Below are 18,510 nucleotides of genomic sequence, written 5' to 3' on the forward strand. Positions count from 1 at the left end.
GGTGGAGGAGACTCTTAATCAGCACCTGTCTACTTCAGGGGCATATGAATGCTCTTTCCCCTCTGTCCTCTGCCTTTCTATCTCTCTCTGTCTCCCTCTTGCTCTCTCTCTCTTTCTTTCTTTTCATCTCTTTCTCTCTATATAATATCTCTCTCTCACACACTCTCTCTCTCCTGAACAAATGAATGTACTTCCCTCCCCACTTCCTGTCATGGCTGCCACTGCCTCTCCTCCTGCTGCCTGCCTGCCTGTCCTCCACTCTGCCCACCTCAATTTTCACACAAGGTTGACTGAATTCTCTCCCTCCCGTTCACAGCCTACTCCTGCTAGAGCAGTGGTATTCAAAGTCGGGGTTGCGACCCCTAGTGGGTTGCTGGAGAATTGCAGTGGAGTTGCCAACATATTAGTAACGTTTCAACTATCTACTAACCCTAACCCTAGCTTTAACCGTAACCTTAACCTTAACCCTTATCCTAACCCTAAACTTAATTCATACCCTAGCCCTAACCTTAACCCTTACCCTAACCCTTATTCTAACCCTAACCTTAAGAAGGAGTTGCTTAGCAACATATAGTTTGTTGATAGTATGACCATCTGTAGAGCATCTACAGATACAAAAATCTGGACTATCCAAGTAAAGTCTGACCGATTATTTTATGGGACAATATAAAAAGATTATTTGAAAAATAACATTTTATTGAGTAAATGTATGTATCGGCTCTCTTAATAAAGGGATGAAAATTTAATGAATTGAAGGTTATTTGTTGATGTGAAAATCCAAATGTACAAATTTTAAGGTTGTGTCATTAGATTTGGGGTGGGGTGTGGTGCACAGAAATTCTGGCAAAATAAATGGGGTCCCCACCAAAAACGTTTGAACACCACGGTGCGAGTGCATGGGAATAGAGCAATTCAGAATACTATCACACACACACACACACACCACACACACCACACAGACAGACAGACAGACAGACAGACAGACAGACAGACAGACAGACAGACAGACAGACAGACAGACAGACAGACAGACAGACAGACAGACAGACAGACAGACAGACAGACAGACACACATGCGCGCACATGCACAGATGCCTTCCATTTAACACAGGCTTGGGGTTTCAGATGAAATCGCCATGTCCATGAAGAGGAGAGTAGTTGTACAGAGTTATCTAACTTACAGAATCTGCTGGCCAAAATGAATGGAATTTAAATGACTTCACCCTAGTCAAGTAACCTTGTACAGGTTACACCTTGAACAAGCAGTACAATAAACTTTACAGCTGCATGTCGTGGACGGATGTGTATGGTAAACTCAAAGGGTTCTTCGGGCTATCGCTATAGGATAAAACGGTTCTACCTCGAACCAAAAGGGTTCTACCTGGAACAAAAAAGGGTTATTCAAAGGGTTCTCCTATGGCGACAGCCGAAGAATCTTTTAAGGTTGTAGATTGCACCTTTTTTCTAAGAGTGTACATCAGTATACGAACAGAACAACCTGAGTGAAACAGAGCTTGAAGAATACAGCATATAACAGAAAACAACGATTCAGCATTGTGGTTAGAGCACTGACCAGAGAGAGCCCTTTATGCAAGGTACTTAACCTGGGGGCGGTGGTCTAACTGTAAGCCAAGGACCCCCATGGGTCTCTATCTGCCCAGCAACAGACACAATCATACCAACAGCATTATTAATGGTTAGGGTGTTACTCTGGCCTAATAAAAACACTTCTCACTTCTCCACCTCAATCCCACAAGGAGTCATCATTGTTCTCCAACATCAATTTACCATCAGGGGCTGCAGAATGTCCTCCAGTGAAACTGGTTCTGCTGTCCAATAATAAAGTCAGAAAAAAAAGAAACGTCCCTTTTTCAGGACCCTGTCTTTCAAAGATAATTCGTAAAAATCCAGAGAACTTCACAGATCTTCATTGTAAAGGGTTTAAACACTGTTTCCCATACTTGTTCAATGAACCATAAACAATTAATTAACATGCACCTGTGGAACGGTCGTTAAGACACTAACAGCTTACAGACGGTAGGCAATTAAGGTCACAGTTATGACAACTTAGGACACTAAAGAGGCCTTTCTAATGACTCTGAAAAACACCAAAAGAAAGATGCCCAGGGTCCTTGCTCATCTGCGTGAACGTGCATTAGGCATGCTGCAAGGAGGCATGAGGACTGCAGATGTGGCCAGGGCAATAAATTGAAATGTCCGTACTGTGAGACGCCTAAGACAGCGCTACAGGGAGACAGGACGGACAGCTGATCGTCCTCAGAGTGGCAGACCACGTGTAACAACACCTGCACAGGATCGGTACAGCCGAACATCACACATGCGGGACAGGCACAGGATGGCAACAACAACTGCCCGAGTTACACCAGGAACGCACAATCCCTCCATCAGTGCTCAGACTGTCCGCAATAGGCTGAGAGATGCTGGACTGAGGGCTTGTAGGCCTGTTGTAAGGCAGGTCCTCACCAGACATCACTGGCAACAACGTCGCCTATGGGCACAAACCCACCGTCGCTGGACCAGACAGGACTGACAAAAAGTGCTCTACACTGACGAGGCGCGGTTTTGTCTCACCAGGGGTGATGGTCAGATTTGCGTTTATCGTCGAAGGAATGAGCGTTACACCAAGGCCTGTACTCTGGAGCGGGTTTGGAGGTCGATTTGGAGGTGGAGGGTCCGTCATGGTCTGGGGCGGTGTGTCACAGCATCATCGGACCGAGCTTGTTGTCATTGCAGGCAATCTCAACGCTGTCAATTACAGGGAAGACATCCTCCTCCCTCATGTGGTACCCTTCCTGCAGGCTCATCCTGACATGACCCTCCAGCATGACAATGCCACCAGCCATACCGCTCGTTCTGTGCGTGATTTCCTGCAAGACAGGAATATCAGTGTTCTGCCATGGCCAGCGAAGAGCCCGGATCTCAATCCCTTTGAGCACGTCTGGGACCTGTTGGATCGGAGGGTGAGGGCTAGGGCCATTCCCCCCAGAAATGTCTAGGAACTTGCAGGTGCCTTGGTGGAAGAGTGGAGTAACATCTCACAGCAAGAACTGGCAAATCTGGTGCAGTCCATGAGGAGGAGATGCACTGCAGTACTTAATGCAGCTGGTGGCCACACCAGATACTGATTGTTACTTTTGATGTTGTCCCCCCCTTTGTTCAGGGACACATTATTCCATTTCTATTAGTCACATGTCTGTGGAACTTGTTCAGTTTATGTCTCAGTTGTTGAATCTTGTTATGTTCATACAAATATTTACACATGTTAAGTTTGCTGAAAATAAACGCAGTTGACAGTGAGCGGATGTTTATTTTTTTGCTGAGTTTATGTACACACCAGGGTTTCCGTTAGGAAAATGTTGCAGCGGACATTTGACCGGCAGCAATTTAATTTACTGGACATTTAAGAAATGTACTGGATCCTTTTGCATTGGTTAAATAACATGTTTAGGATGTCAACCCACGGTTCTCAGAATGACAGAAATAAAATTATCTTAACAGAACGTGCAACTCGGATGCAACGGCGTGCGTCATTCTTACCGAATTCCGATGAGCAATTTTTAGACGTTAGAATACATAGGCGGAACGTCCATAAGGATAGGGGAAGCTAATCTTTCCCTGAAGTAAATTGAATTAAATTGCCAAAATTATATAGCCATATTAGCTTACTGCTGTCTATACAGAAATAAATAAAATCATAAAAAATAGGCTACTACACCAGAAAGCATGATTTGGCCACAGAGGATCCTTAGCTTCTTTAATAAAACAATTGCATAGGGCATTCAATTTTGGAAGAGTGCGCGGCAAATACCAAATAGATGATTGTTGAGTTGCGACTGTAAGTGAAAAGCAGAGAGACCCGGGCAAGCATATCTCCAAAATTTAAAAATACAATTGTGGAAAAACTGTTTGTCTTTTAGTTTAAAAAAATCGGAACTTAATTGAGCCCACAAGCGGAGAACATCGGCCATATCCTAGATGAGTGTGCACTGTCTTTATCATTGGGTCAGTGCCACCTAGTTTTTTTTCTAGGACAATAATTTTCTCCTCCAGGTTAGATGGAGGTCATATTGTATTTGTCTCTGCTTTCGTTGGACTAACATATGGATATTTTTATTGATCTGTTTGTCAGTGTGAGGAGAGTTGGCTACCCTGTAATTTCTGTCGTATTAAAAAGATTCTACTGTCTCCAGTCATAAAAAGTGTAAGAGAATTGCATAAAATGTGTTTGTAGAAGGCCAACATTTTCCTGGGCAAAGGACAAGAAATGTGGGCGATCTGATATAGCCTAGGCCCACTCTAAGCCACTCTGCGCTGCATTAAATAGTACTTTTTGAGAACAGTAATCGAGTTATATATGCACTGCATTGAATAATCTTTTTTGAGAACAGTGACTCGATCACTGTTCTCAAAAAAGACTATTCGATCACTGTTCTCAAAAAAGACTATTCAATGCAGCGCATATATAACTCGATTACTGTTTTCAAAAAGTACTATTTAATGCAACGCAGAGTACATAGTGGCTTAGAGTAGCCTAAATCTTGACTATCCGATCTAATAATCACATTAGGAATAGTAGGCTATCTTAGATGAGTCTGCAAATGCAAGGATGCGTGGAATGCTTTAATATAAAGATGCATTTTTTATGGTGAATATTAGCTTCCCCAAACTTGAAACCCACGCGGCGCCTATGTTAGAATAACTGCCCACATTTACTTTTCCTCAGCCAACAAGACAAGTAACGCACAGCAGAATCAATAGACTATGTCAATCTACTGTATCCCCCATTGTAGAAAGGTTTACCTATTCTATTGGTCAGATGTCATTCTGTGCTAGAAAGAATAGCCTATACCACACCGATTCTGGGACAGTCGTGGGACGATAGATTCCAAATTCATACAACCAGTATGCCTAGGCTACATGGAAAAAACGTTAAAAAGCAATAAGGTTCATGCAACGGATCAGAAAGTTAAGCATAAAATGTTGATAAACAATTATTTCTTCAAATTATAAACGCAGCAATGCCGCTATGCGCTAATGTTCCTTCCAGTATGCAATTAGCAGGAGAACACCATTGTGAGCGGTTTCATGTGACAGAGATGAAAATATCCGTTATAACTACTGGTTTCAATAGTATATGGAAGTCTTTATAAAACCACGTTTAGTTGGATTTTGGCTAGGCTACTTTGAAGCAAGGTAAGATATTCCTCATAATATATAGTAAAATGTTCACGTTCCAAACAATTAGGTGTCTGTTTTCTCATTGCAAAGTGGTGTGTGACGTACTGAAGCCTGCCTAGTTGCCTATGCACTGAAATGGCGAATGGGAAGGCCGCTTCGATTACCAGTTGATAAATAAAAATAGTAGCTCTTTTTAATCGTGGCCATTGTTTCTTTCTTTTTTTTTTACACTCAATTGCCTTTAGAATTGTTGTGCAATGATTGTGTTTATTAACGCACATGTTTCACTCCAGTAGCAACAAACAGCTGTTTGAGCTGCAACAGCATCTCTCGTGCTACATCGACTGTTATTTCAATCAATGAATATGCTAAAACACACATTATTTGTGTTTCTAGGAATGTTTCCAGGAAAAGGTGGCTTCTCAATTTGCCTCTCTTATCATGTGTGGAGGGAAAAGCAGGAGAAGAGGAGTGGCGGTTGGAGACGGATCAAATAAATATTGCTCCAGGAGACCCGTTGTCATGGGCCAGGCAGTGTGGAATGGGATGGCACACCGTAACCCAATAGCACTACACAACCTCAAACGAAGAATGTGAGGGAGAACACACTTCTGTACTTCACTCAACTGTATGATGTCCATATTAGGACATCATATTACAAGACGTAGCATGTAAAGGTAGCTGCCAAAATAATAGAGAAGAACTTGATGGAGAATAACTTGAGTTAATGAGGGATACAAAGCATATTGAACGCAGCTGTTTCCACACAAGTGTGTTTCCTGAGTTAATAAGTGTCATCATGTATAAAAATGCTGGGCAGGCTATTATTTTGGCTACCACGGCTATGGATAACAATGCCCCCATCCACAGGGCTCGACTGGTCACTGAATGGTTTGATGAAATGAAAACAATGTAAACCATTTGCCATGGACGTCTCAGTCACCAGATCTCAACACTTACGAGAGATTATGGAGCGGCGCCTGAGACAGTGCTTTCCACCACCATCAACAAAACACCAAATTATAGAATTTCTTGTGGTAGAATGGTGTCACATCCATCCAATAGAGTTCCAGACACTTGTAGAATCTATGCCAAGTTGCGTTGAAGCTGTTCTGGCTCATGGTGGCCCAAAACCCTATTAAGACACTATGTTGGTGTTTGCTTTATATTGGCAGCAGTGGAGGTCAGTGACGTTTAAGATGAGAGAGGACAATTTTTTTTAATGGGCATGGCCTTATTTCTATTACAGCATATTAGATGACTGACATTCATATTCCATTCACCCAGTTCAATGTAACAGCGATAGGTTTAGGCTATTACATGATACTCAAAATGTCCTTATGCCCATCATGAGGTTGCAACAACCTAGCCTATGAATGAAAGTTTACAACGTAGGTGCACACAGGTCGAGAGAAAAATTTGAGGAGGCATGGACTGACACTGACACATTCAATACCGCCTTGCACACTCTTGCCTGCATCTAGCTGATATAGGATGTAATCATTAGTCCAACAGTTGCAAACGATAGTTTCTATTGGACAAATGTAGGTATGTTTATATCCGTTTTTGTTCCGTTTAAGAAACAGAATCGGTGGAATTAATACACCCCTGATCACACGTAAACACAGTTCACTTTCATAAAAGCCACGTTGTATTCCTTCTCACATCTATGCGCTCTCCTCCTCTCATCTTTTCCCTTCGTCGCTTGTGGATGTCAATGCACAACACATCAGCTGTATGTGACCAAGCGAAACAACCTTTCCAAACAAAATAATATCATAACTGCTACACGCAGCCTACATCGTTGTCACCATATTAGCAAAAGTATTGTCATAATCAACATAGCTAATAGAACAAACATGTTAGTAAACCTGCTACAATCATACAGTAACGTTAGTGTACAGTCAGTAAGCAGTTTAGCACTTACACTGGCGGGCCCCGGTGGCAATACATTTGTAAAACCAAAAGCTTACCTTGACTTGGAGGAGTTCCAGTGTTGTGTTGGATAGTCATAGCCAGCTAGCTAACATAGCATCCCTCTGTTTGAGCAGGGTGTTTGAGTAGGCTAAACTAGCGAGCTGCATTTGCTAGCTTAGTAAGGGAAACTGAAAGTGAAAATAAATGTATGAAATATCTCACTCTGACTCTCTTGCATCTCCTTCATTTTGGAATATATGTATTTGTTAAAAACTGTTAAACTATTGTCATTCTCTCTCTTTGAGTCAACTACTCACCACATGTTATGCACTGCAGTGCTAGCTAGCTGTATCTTATGCTTTCAGTAGTGCATTCATTCTCTGATCCTTTGATTGGGTGGACAACATGTCAATTCAAGCTGCAAGAGCTCTGATAGGGTGGAGGACGTCCTCCGGAAGTTGTCAAAATTACTGTGTAAGTCTATGGAAGGGGTGAGAACCATGAGCCTCCTAGGTTTTGTATTGAAGTCAATGTACCCAGAGGAGGGCGGAAGCTAGCTGTCCTACACCATGGTGCTACCCTATAGAGTGCTGTTGAGGCTACTGTAGACCTTCATTGCAAAATAGTATGTCTTAATCAAATATTTGGTGTCGTGATTATATTTAGTGTTATTTTATCTAAAAAGGATAACTTTTTAAATGTTAAAAAAATGTAACATCTGAAAATCACTGAGGAGGATGGTCCTCCCCGTCCTCCTCTGAGGAGCCTCCACTGATTGGCTGTTACCTTGTACAGTATGTCCTAATATGTACTTACAGCAGCGAGAAATGGCACAGAAAACAAACACAAATGCCAGTGTGATCTCCAATGCAGCTTGAGGAGTGACAGACTATGAGAAGGAATGTAAGGGCTGGATGTAAGGGCTGCCTATAGCAATTTTACTCATCTGATCGCATTTGCATTTCACAAGGTGAATTTAAAGTGCATGTGACAACGCCTAATCAGATTATATCCTCCTCATCTCCAAACACAAGAGAGAGAAATGAAGGAAGATATGAGGAAAGCTTCCTAGGAAAACAGACAATTTGTTTGCCAACTTTTTGATTAATTTGAACATTTACACTGTATGCCCTTTCAAATAGCAATTTACTACAAGAAGTAAAACCATTAATAATTGCAATGGGTATAACCAATGATGACAGTTGTGTGTGAATTAATTTAAGCTTAAGCAACAGGCATCCACACCAAAAATCAAAACTGAGTTTAGTGCTATGTGGGCTGTATGGTGATATAATTTGACAATATTGATTTTACACACTGTTCTTTTCCACATATATTCATATTTCATGAACATTCCACCGAAGAGAAATGTTGTGCTTTCTCTCCCTGACTCACTCAGCCTCCAAATCAATGTCCATTAAGCCGACTCAAGTGCTCATATGTCATTGGATTTGTTTTCCGTTAATTTGGCATCAGCATGGATTGTCCCCACTTCATCTGAGCAGCCTAGAGCGTCATGTCATGTACCATGCTTGGGCAGATGCTATTTTCTATCGCATGCTTGACCTCCACTCTGTGCAGAGGATCACATGTGGGTGAGTGCAGATGTGTGCCTGCGCTGTATGTCTGTGACAGTCATGTGGTCATGCTGGGAAAACGGCATGTGGGAGTTATGTGAGCTGAGAAATGTTTTATACACTGTGTCTACGTGATGAGATTTCCTGTTTCTGTGTGTGTGCGTGTGTGTGTGTGTGTGTGTTTTATGACTTTGCAACATTATTCCACACAACTCCTTCGTTATTCAAACCGCAGGGCCAAATCTCAATAAAGGAAGAGACATGTTGTTCCTGAATGGAGGGGTATAATAGACATTGATGAATCTTACCTCCTCTCCCGTCAGGTAGTATGCAGAGAGCAGCCCACCGACGTAACGGATATTCACCTCGAAGAGAGAAGCCTCGCCGTTCTGTAAGAAAGAGATCACACTGCATCAGAGGTGGAGTACCCCCGTTCAGGACACAGCCCAATCTCATAAATGACAAGTCAAAATAACTCATATTTCTATCAACAGTCGCATGGCAACGCCAACCAATCAGTCGTGTGACGATATAGAGTTTAAAAACATAATCAATAATTAATAAACCTAAATATTTAATTGATCAACAATAATTAATGAGATTTTGATGTTTGCGCTCTTGAGCCATAGAAACACGCCAGAAATCCATATGTGAAGATCTCTTCACAGTGATAAAAATGATACAAATGAATGGAAAACGTGTTGCCCATTGAGACAGTGGAGTTATGCATACTGTTATACAGTAGCAGTTAGCTAGAGAGTAGGCTTGTACCATCTTAGAACTGGTATTGCTTCCCATCCATAGCCCTATCAGATTCCATTTATATACGTTAAATAAAGACTCTAGAAAGGAATATTTCAATAAAGTCAGGGAAGAGAGTCAAAGGCTTGCGATAATGTTCGCTGCATATTACTCACTCTTATGTCTAAGGATGTTTCGAACCACGGGAGACTGTCGATTCTCCTCTGGCAGCCTTAGAAAATATACACCGTCTAGTTCATTGATGACTCTCCACTCTTAACTCTTTTTCGTGTTTTCTCATCACATCGCGGTCTTTCCTATTCTCTTTGTTGTGAGTTCCAGGATTTGAAAGTGGCGAAACGGTGCTAGGCTTTCCTTTTCCATCTCCTGTTATGTCTGGTTCAACACAACTATCCAGGACAGGATGGTGCAACTGGGTTAAGATTAAGCTGTCAGAATACACCATCTCAGAGTGCAATTAGTGCTCTGTCAAATCTATTATTATAGCTCCTGGAGCGATTTGCTGTTCGCCAACGTCAGACAGAGTTTATCAGTGCACTGGCTCCATATGTTATGGGAATTAAGTTAAGAGGTGTTAAGCACTAACACGTGTCCCTGAATGAGATGGCGGTATGTCACCATAATTACAGACACTCATTCCCGCCCGAGGTTGAGGTGACGATGGTGCTTATTGACTTGGAGACCTCAAGAAGGAAATTGCTATCTCAAGAAGCCACGATAAGGAAAGTGTAATTGGGTGCTACTGGAGAGGGTAATTACATCCAATCTAGAACCTGAGTAAAGATGTGGAGCGACTTTCTCTGGCATCATCCCAACTCTATCGTTTTCCACTATACGTTTGTACACACTGTATGAGAAACTCACAAAGTAAAGTCATGTACTTTTAAAACGTTTTCAAGAGATGAGTGTTACAGTTTGACATTCGACAAAGTTGTTAAATTCTAGTCTTACACTATGTAATTATTAGGTAATGACTACCGGGCTAATGTGCGACTGAGAAGTTGGCCACTTTTCTTTCAAGACAGTTTAACCAGTTAAATTCTGTAAGACAAACTGCCAATCCTCTGCCATGGTGACCCAGCGGAGTCGTCTTGCCAACCCGTAGAGGAGTGGCCGTTCCATAATGGTGGTGATTAGGGACAGACTTTTAATTTGTCACCAGTGATGGTGGCACTTTGGCAAGGACAGCCATAAGGTACAATGAGGGGAATGTAACGGTGACTACGGTTCAACTGATCTGACTCTTGCTACCAAATACAAGCCTTGTAAATCACTCTTCAAACGTCTCATGAAAGTTCATTTAGTACGAGTGGCTTATTCCAGAGGCTTCGATGCTGATTGGGTCCATTGATAACGAAATTCTATTATACAAGCCTTTCAAAAACATTTCATTAAAATCCATTTTTGTGCTTAATTTGCTATTTGTTCTGCCAGATGTTTTCCAGTCATTTATTTCCCAATATAACACTGTTCATTTGCATCACAGGGAATTATTAGGTCTTGCATCTGCGTTCCAAGACCACACACTCTCCGCTGCAAACAATGCAGATTGCCTTGGGAAAGCTCAACGCTAAAACCCATGGTAACCACTTCAACTGAAAGAAATGGGATTAAATCTCAGCATCACACACATACAGTATTGTCATGGGAGAAACAATAAAAAACAAATAAATCCAAAGTCTCCCCAGAAGGCTTTTCACGGGAATATATAAAAAGCAATGTGTGCCCATCTAATTGCTCCACTTTTCCAGTGCTGTGCAGAGTGGAAAATAAAATCAGGTGAAGGAAGGAATAAAGGCAAGCCTGTTGTTCATCGTTCCCTGCCGTTCTCTCCTCCCTCTCCTCAGCAGTGCATCTAATTAGAAGACAACGCAGGGCTGTCAGAGTTAACACACCAGCTCTAACTGCCTCGGTTTCTGCCCCCCAAAAGACCTTTCTGCTTTTGATCTTCTCTCTATTGTAAGAGCACCCCCACCTCCAGTACTGTACATACTGTATAGAAGGAGTTGCACTATTCAAATAAATGATTAGTCTGGGATAGGGCTGTGTCATAAAAATTTGGTCCGCCGGTTAATGTCATGCAAAAGACTGCCGGTCTCACGGTAACTGATCGTTAATTAACATAAACTCGTTTAGCATCTCCAGGCCTCCACACATACAAGCCGCTGATGCACGCGCCTTTATAATATCTACATTTTAAAAAAGTCCAATAAATCTATTGAATATACACCATCCCAATACATCCATTACTTATTTTAAGTAGGTCTAAAGAAACATTATGATATGAAGAAAATGTATTTCAGAAGAACATAATGTGAGTTGGCCTACTGTATGTTATCTGGCTATGTGCCATGCCATTTGCATGACATGTGTAAATATTTGTATGAACATAACAAGATTCAACAACTGAGACATAAATTGAACAAGTTCCACAGACATGTGACTAACAGAAATGGAATAATGTGTCCCTGAACAAAGGGGGGGGGGTCGAAATCAAAAGTAGCAGTCAGTATCTGGTGTGGCTACCAGCTGCATTAAGTACTGCAGTGCATCTCCTCCTCATGGACTGCACCAGATTTGCCAGTTCTTGCTGTGAGATGTTACCCCACTCTTCCACCAAGGCACCTGCAAGTTCCTAGACATTTCTGGGGGGAATGGCCCTAGCCCCCACCCTCCGATCCAACAGGTCCCAGAAGTGCTCAAAGGGATTGAGATCCGGGCTGTTCGCTGGCCATGACAGAACACTGACATTCCTGTCTTGCAGGAAATCACACACAGAACGAGCAGTATGGCTGGTTGGTATTGTCATGCTGGAGGGTCATGTCAGGATGAGCCTGCAGGAAGGGTACCACATGAGGGAGGAGGATGTCTTGCCTGTAACACTCAATGTTGAGATTGCCTGCAATGACAACAAGCTCGGTCCGATGATGCTGTGACACACCGCCCCAGACCATGACGGACCCTCCACCTCCAAATCGATCCCGCTCCTGAGTACAGGCTTCGGTGTAACGCTCATTCCTTTTACGATAAACCGTGAATCCGACCATCGCCCCTGGTGAGACAAAACCGTGACTCGTCAGTGAAGAGCACTATTTGTCAGTCCTGTCTGGTCCAGCGACGGTGGATTTGTGCCCATAGGCGATGTTGTTGCCGGTGATGTCTGGTGAGGACCTGCCTTACAACAGGCCTACAAGCCCTCAGTCCAGCCTCTCTCAGCCTATTGCGGACAGTCTGAGCACTGATGGAGGGATTGTGCGTTCCTGGTGTAACTCGGGCAGTTGTTGTTGCCATCCTGTACCTGTCCCGCAGGTGTGATGTTCGGATGTACCAATCCTGTGCAGATGTTGTTACACGTGGTCTGCCACTGTGAGGACGATCAGCTGTCCGTCCTGTCTCTCTGTAGCACTGTCTTAGGCGTCTCACAGTACAGACATTGCAATTTATTGCCCTGGCCACATCTGCAGTTCTCATGCCTCCTTGCAGCATGCCTAATGCACGTTCACGCAGATGAGCAGGGACCCTGGGCATCTTTCTTTTGGTGTTTTTCAGAGTCAGTAGAAAGGCCTCTTTAGTGTCCTAAGTTTTCATAACTGTGACCTTAATTGCCTACCGTCTGTAAGCTGCTAGTGTCTTAACGACTGTTCCACAGGTGCATGTTAATTTATTGTTTATTGAACAAACATTGGAAACAGTGTTTAAACCGTTTACAATGAAGATCTGTGAAGTTATTTTGATTTTTACAAATTATCTTTGAAAGACAGGGTCCTGAAAAAAGGACGTTTCTTTTTTTGCTGAGTTTATATGGGATGCATGATGCGACTATAGGCTATTGACGATTTGAGAAAGTTCCTTGCCTCAGGCTGCACACACTGTTTTCTCATGAAGTGATCATATTTTCACCCATCAGACTATTCTCAATTTAATATTTTCTTTACTAATATGTAAAATTAGTTTAGATGTAGAATGGCCCATTATCAAATAGGCAGGAACAGGGGCAAGATAAAGAAATATATGTCATCCGTATTCACTCGAATAGCGAATGGAGGCCACTTTCCTGCCGTTCTTTTCACTCATGTCGGGTAGGCTACTCTGGTTATTTCTCGGCGTGACAGGTGATATTCAGCACAAACTCTGAATGCCATGAGCTCTCCAACCCTGTTCCTGCAGCTACCCAGTGCTTAATTTGGGAAACCAAGTGAAATCTGTTGCGGAACATTGATAGTAACTGTTGACAGCTCTCTGCACCTGGAGAAAGGAATGAAGGAGAGACGGGAGGAGATGGAAACGCACAGTGGCAAGATATTCTGTAGCTGAAGGTAATGTGGCAGTCTATTAATATAAAAAATGCCCTATTACTTGGCTATTTAAAATCAAATACACATTTGTAGGCGAACTGAATTTGTTAAATTTAGGGTAGACCGATTATATACCAAAGATATATATTTTTTTTTTAATGTTTATCTGCCAAGCGTAATATGTGGTAGGCTATGTATTGTACATTTTTTGTTCGGGTTCGGGCTTATAATAGGCCTATGCGTATGCATAATCTATTTGTGTTTTGAATGAATCATCCCTTTAGAAAGCACTGTCCATTTTGTTGTGTTAGGCTTTGAAACAACATCCACAATGGCCATGTTTTCCATTCAGTTTCAACCTGCTGTTGAACTTCTTTCTTCAAACTGATCAATCACAGTGAGGTGAGTTTTAAAAGCACGATACTGTTTTGATGAAAAGTGTTTGATGTGATTTCCGATGGCATTTGCATTGATATCAGAGTGGTTAGAGGGTCAACAGAGCCCTGAGTACCAGGCGATTAGGACCTGATAGTCGTTAGCCAGTACCAACGCATGTCCACAGTGCATAAGTGGAGATTACCGTGACTCAACGGTCACATAGGATTTTACTGTGGTCATGACTCATGACTGCCGGTGTGGCAGCCCTAATCTCGGATTGGTTTTATATGGTCATGTCGAGTAGGTCTGACTCTTTGTCCCTCACTGCACACTCCAAATGCAATTGGGTTATTTCACAAAGTAGCTGACCAATAATGTAGCTACACAACAGAACATGGATCCAATGTGGACTTACACTATCGTTCAAAAGTTTGGGATCACTTAGAAATGTCCTTGCAGCTTCATTGAATAGTATCAGCAAAACACCAGTCTCAACGTCAACAGTGAAGAGGCGACTCCGGGATGCTGGCCTTCTAGGCAGAGGTCCTCTATCCAGTGTCTGTGTTCTTTTGCCCATCTTAATCTTTTCTTTCTATTGGGCCAGTCTGAGATATGGCTTTTTCTTTGCCACTTGGCATAGAAGACCAGCATCCTGGTGTCGCCCTTCACTGTTGACGTTGAGACTGGTGTTTTGTGGGTACTATTTAATGAAGCTGCCAGTTGAGGACTTGTGAGGCGTCTGTTTCTCAAACTAGACACTCTAATGTACTTGTCCTCTTGCTCAGTTGTGCACCGGGGCCTCCCACTCCTCTTTCTATTCTGGTTAGAGCCAGCTTGCACTGTTCTGTGAAGGGAGTAGAACACAGCGTTGTACAAGATCTTCAGTTTCTTGGCAATTTCTCGCATGAAATAGCCTTCATTTCTCAGAACAAGAATAGACTGACGAGTTTCAGAAGAAAGTTATTTGATTCTGGCCATTTTGAGCCTGTAATCGAACCCATAAATGCTGATGCTCCAGATACTCAACTAGTCTAAAGAAGGACAGTTGTATTGCTTCTTTAATCAGAAAAATAGTTTTCAGCTGTGCTAACATAACTGCAAAAGGTTTTTCCAATGATCAATTAGCCTTTTTAAAATGCTAAACTTGGATTAGCTAACACAACGTGCCATTGGAACACAGGAGTGATGGTTGCTGATAATGGGTCTCTGTACGCCTATGTAGATATTCCATTATTTTTTTTTATCTGCCGTTTCCAGCTACAATAGTCATTTACAACATTAGTAATGTCTACACTATTTCTGATCAAGTTGATGTTATTTTAATGTGCTTTTCTTTCAAAAACAAGGACATGTCTAAGTGACCCCAAACTTTTGAACGGTAGTGTATGTGCTGTGTGTGTTGTCAATGCTACCAGATTGGCATAAAAAAATGGTGCTATCTCCCACAGCTGTGCCAACATGCGTAAAAGGAGGTTATGAGAAAAACATTGCTGTTGTGCCTTGTTGCTGTTCTGCTTCAGTGTACAGTGTACAATGTTGTTGTCTGTGTTTGATGCTTGCTTTTCGGTTGGTGAGCATTCAACAAAGCATGGCACAGATTTTGATCACTCGCTCTGCCAAGATTAGACTGGGACATAAGCCTGATTGGCACTTCCACTGTGCTTTCGTGTGCCAGGGGGGGGCAAATGAGACTGTTATCGAGGCCTGCAATGGACTGCTCAGGCACAAATATAACATTAATGGTATGATTTAATCCTAATCCGGGGCTATCAGAGCCATTGGGTACACAACACGCTGCACGTCCAGACTCTAGGATTCAAACCGGTGGCAAAATCAGCACTCGGAAACCAAGCAAATAGATTCAGTTTTGTGGGAAGCTGAACAGACAAGCTAGTATTTAAATAAGCAATAGGGGAGTAGATCACGCCTAAATCAATGTTGGTGTTAAACCAACAGAGCTGTGATTTAACTCAACTTCCCTAATTAGCTTGGATTGATTATGAAAGGGACCAATTAGGTGGTGCCACTCAGGTACTCTTTCATCCACACACTGGGAGCTGTGATTCTGCTAATACCGTTGCTGTGAACAGAAGTTCCTCAGAACTCCTTCCTTTCCTGTCACCAACAGGATGTAAAGCCAGGGCTGTTTTTGAAAATGTACAGTAATTATGGGCTTGTTTAGCATCAAGCCCATAATTAGGCTGTCCTAGACACCGGAGCTGTAATGACTGCTAACCTCTGGACCATGCTAACCAACACGGCCTGGGGAAGGAGACCTAAGGCTAATTTCTCACTACTAAAAGGGACACTTACAGTAAGTCATGTTGGGCCTTTACATGTGGTGACATCGTCATTAATTCAAAGATTGGTGGATTAGTAGATGACATTACTGATTAGCGGACTAGTTAGTTGACATTGAGATAGATTGGTTTAAAGACCAATAGAGTCTGAGCAAAGCATGAGGTAACTTAATTTAATTTAAGCACCTTTGCGCATTTACTGTATAATCACTGAAATTGTTATATAACGGCTGCTAAAAGAGGCTTCTCGAACCTAGTTAATGGAGATCAAAACAGAGTATGCGGTCCATCATTATTAGTAGGCTATGTTCCCAGTAGTGCATTATTCTAATAGGCATCGGTGGAGTGCAGCTTTTTTGAACTGGAGCTGAGACACAACAAAAACACAACATATCAAAAAGGTCTTGGGTTGTTATGGGTGGGAGGACACTTTTAACTTTTTCTCTAGTCATCAAAACAACACAGGTCAAGAGTTCATGACCTTCCTGTTTAGTCTAGATGTGTTTTATCTTTTATGTAAATACTGCCAGCCATTAGACTGTTAGCGGTGGAGTAGATGTGATAGATCAGGTACTTTGATTTCAATGCAACACAATCACTCTGCAACCAGAGTTCCATTCTCTCCATGATTGAGGGGGCAATAAAGAAGGCGCCACGACAAATCACTAATGTCTTACAGGCCAATACATTACATACTTTATGAAAGTTCTGATTTCTGAACTCATCAGGGAAGGTACAGAAAACAATCTATCATGCATCTCTCTCTCTCTCTCTCTCCCTCCCTCCCTCCCTCCCTCCCTCCCTCCCTCCCTCCCTCCCAGCACAATCAGACACACACCAACACATACACTGTCTTGTACCACATCTTCACTGAATACATTATGGCAAAGTAAGAGACTGGCTAATAATAAATTAATGTCACTAGGGTGATGACGCTGAAATTACAGCCCCTCGTCTTCCTCTATCACTCACAATCCCTCCATCTCTCCCATTGTCTGGGGAGTAGAAGGCATCGGAGAGGGGGGAGGTATTGAGAAAAGAAGGTTTGGCGAATGCACCTCAAAGCTGTTCTCTCTGAGTGTACACACAAAGGCACTCAGACACAAATACACACACAAACAAGAACACGACAGCAGACATGTGTCTCCAGGAGTTCACAGGCAGGGAGAACGCTCTCATAATGCAGGTCTCTCATGGGACACTCCTCCACTCTCTCTCTCTCTCTCTCTCTCTCTCTCTCTGTGTCTCTCATTCCATCTCTCCCTCCTTGTTCAGTCCATTTTTCCTGTGTGTGTGTGCCAATGGTACATCAGATCAATGTTTTCGTCCAAATCTCGAAATGGATTCCCGAGCCCTGTCACTATGCTGGCTGAAAGGCAAAAATACCATTCTGTAGTTGGGATTCAAATCTTATCTTTCCTCTAATCTGATGTTCAGATGAAAATCCCATAAACACATCTGTGCAGAGTATACAAGGAAAACATGGATGGCAAACAATCACAATTAATATCTGATCACCAACCTAATGGCATGGAGCCAGTGCCAACCTCTGCCTACCTACGTCAAGAGCTAAGGCTAGAGAGGGAATTCAAATGTCACTGGTGTTACAGTAAATAACAGTACATAGTATATGTAATAAACCACCCACACATTGTTCTCCTCCAGCAGAGATAGGATGTCAGCAGGATGTCTTGACCTCATGGCTGGGGCGTGGCATCTTCAGTCAAGCAGCCCCTCATATGATACATGCCCTCAGGTTTCAGTAGCCCTAATGACTGGAGCCCTGTGGAGCCACGTTTACAGTGGACATGAGGCCAGATCAGGTCAGCCAACAGGTCTACTGAGGTAAACAACAAGAGCCTGATCCAGATCTGCTCCTAGAGCCTAGACAGCTGCAAGGTCTACTAAGTTTGCACAGTGAGCTTCCAGAATAGCAAACGCCAACCTACTTAAACCAACTGATAAACAAGGAAGGAAAAACAAGTTCGTACCCAAGGGTGGTCTTCCAGTTTAGAACAGCCAGGAGTCGCAGATGAAACGAATACAACCTACCTGTCTTTGGAGCAACAATTCATGTTCTGG

The 18,510-nt window shown here is 42.6% G+C and overlaps 1 protein-coding gene across 1 annotated transcript in view; it reads right to left on the reverse strand.

The window, feature by feature from the left end:
- LOC106605146 (mannosyl-oligosaccharide 1,2-alpha-mannosidase IA) overlaps positions 1-18,510 on the reverse strand; it is a 202,591-nt gene that overhangs the window by 49,519 nt on the left and 134,562 nt on the right. Inside the window, exon 4 of the mRNA XM_014200497.3 lies at positions 9,002-9,082. Within this exon, the coding sequence (XP_014055972.1) occupies positions 9,002-9,082 (81 nt within the window). The remainder of the gene's footprint in view (positions 1-9,001; positions 9,083-18,510) is intronic.

This window comes from Salmo salar, chromosome 05 (genome assembly GCF_965601325.2).
Source record: "Salmo salar chromosome 05, fSalSal1, whole genome shotgun sequence".
Taxonomy (NCBI): Eukaryota; Metazoa; Chordata; class Actinopteri; order Salmoniformes; family Salmonidae; genus Salmo; species Salmo salar.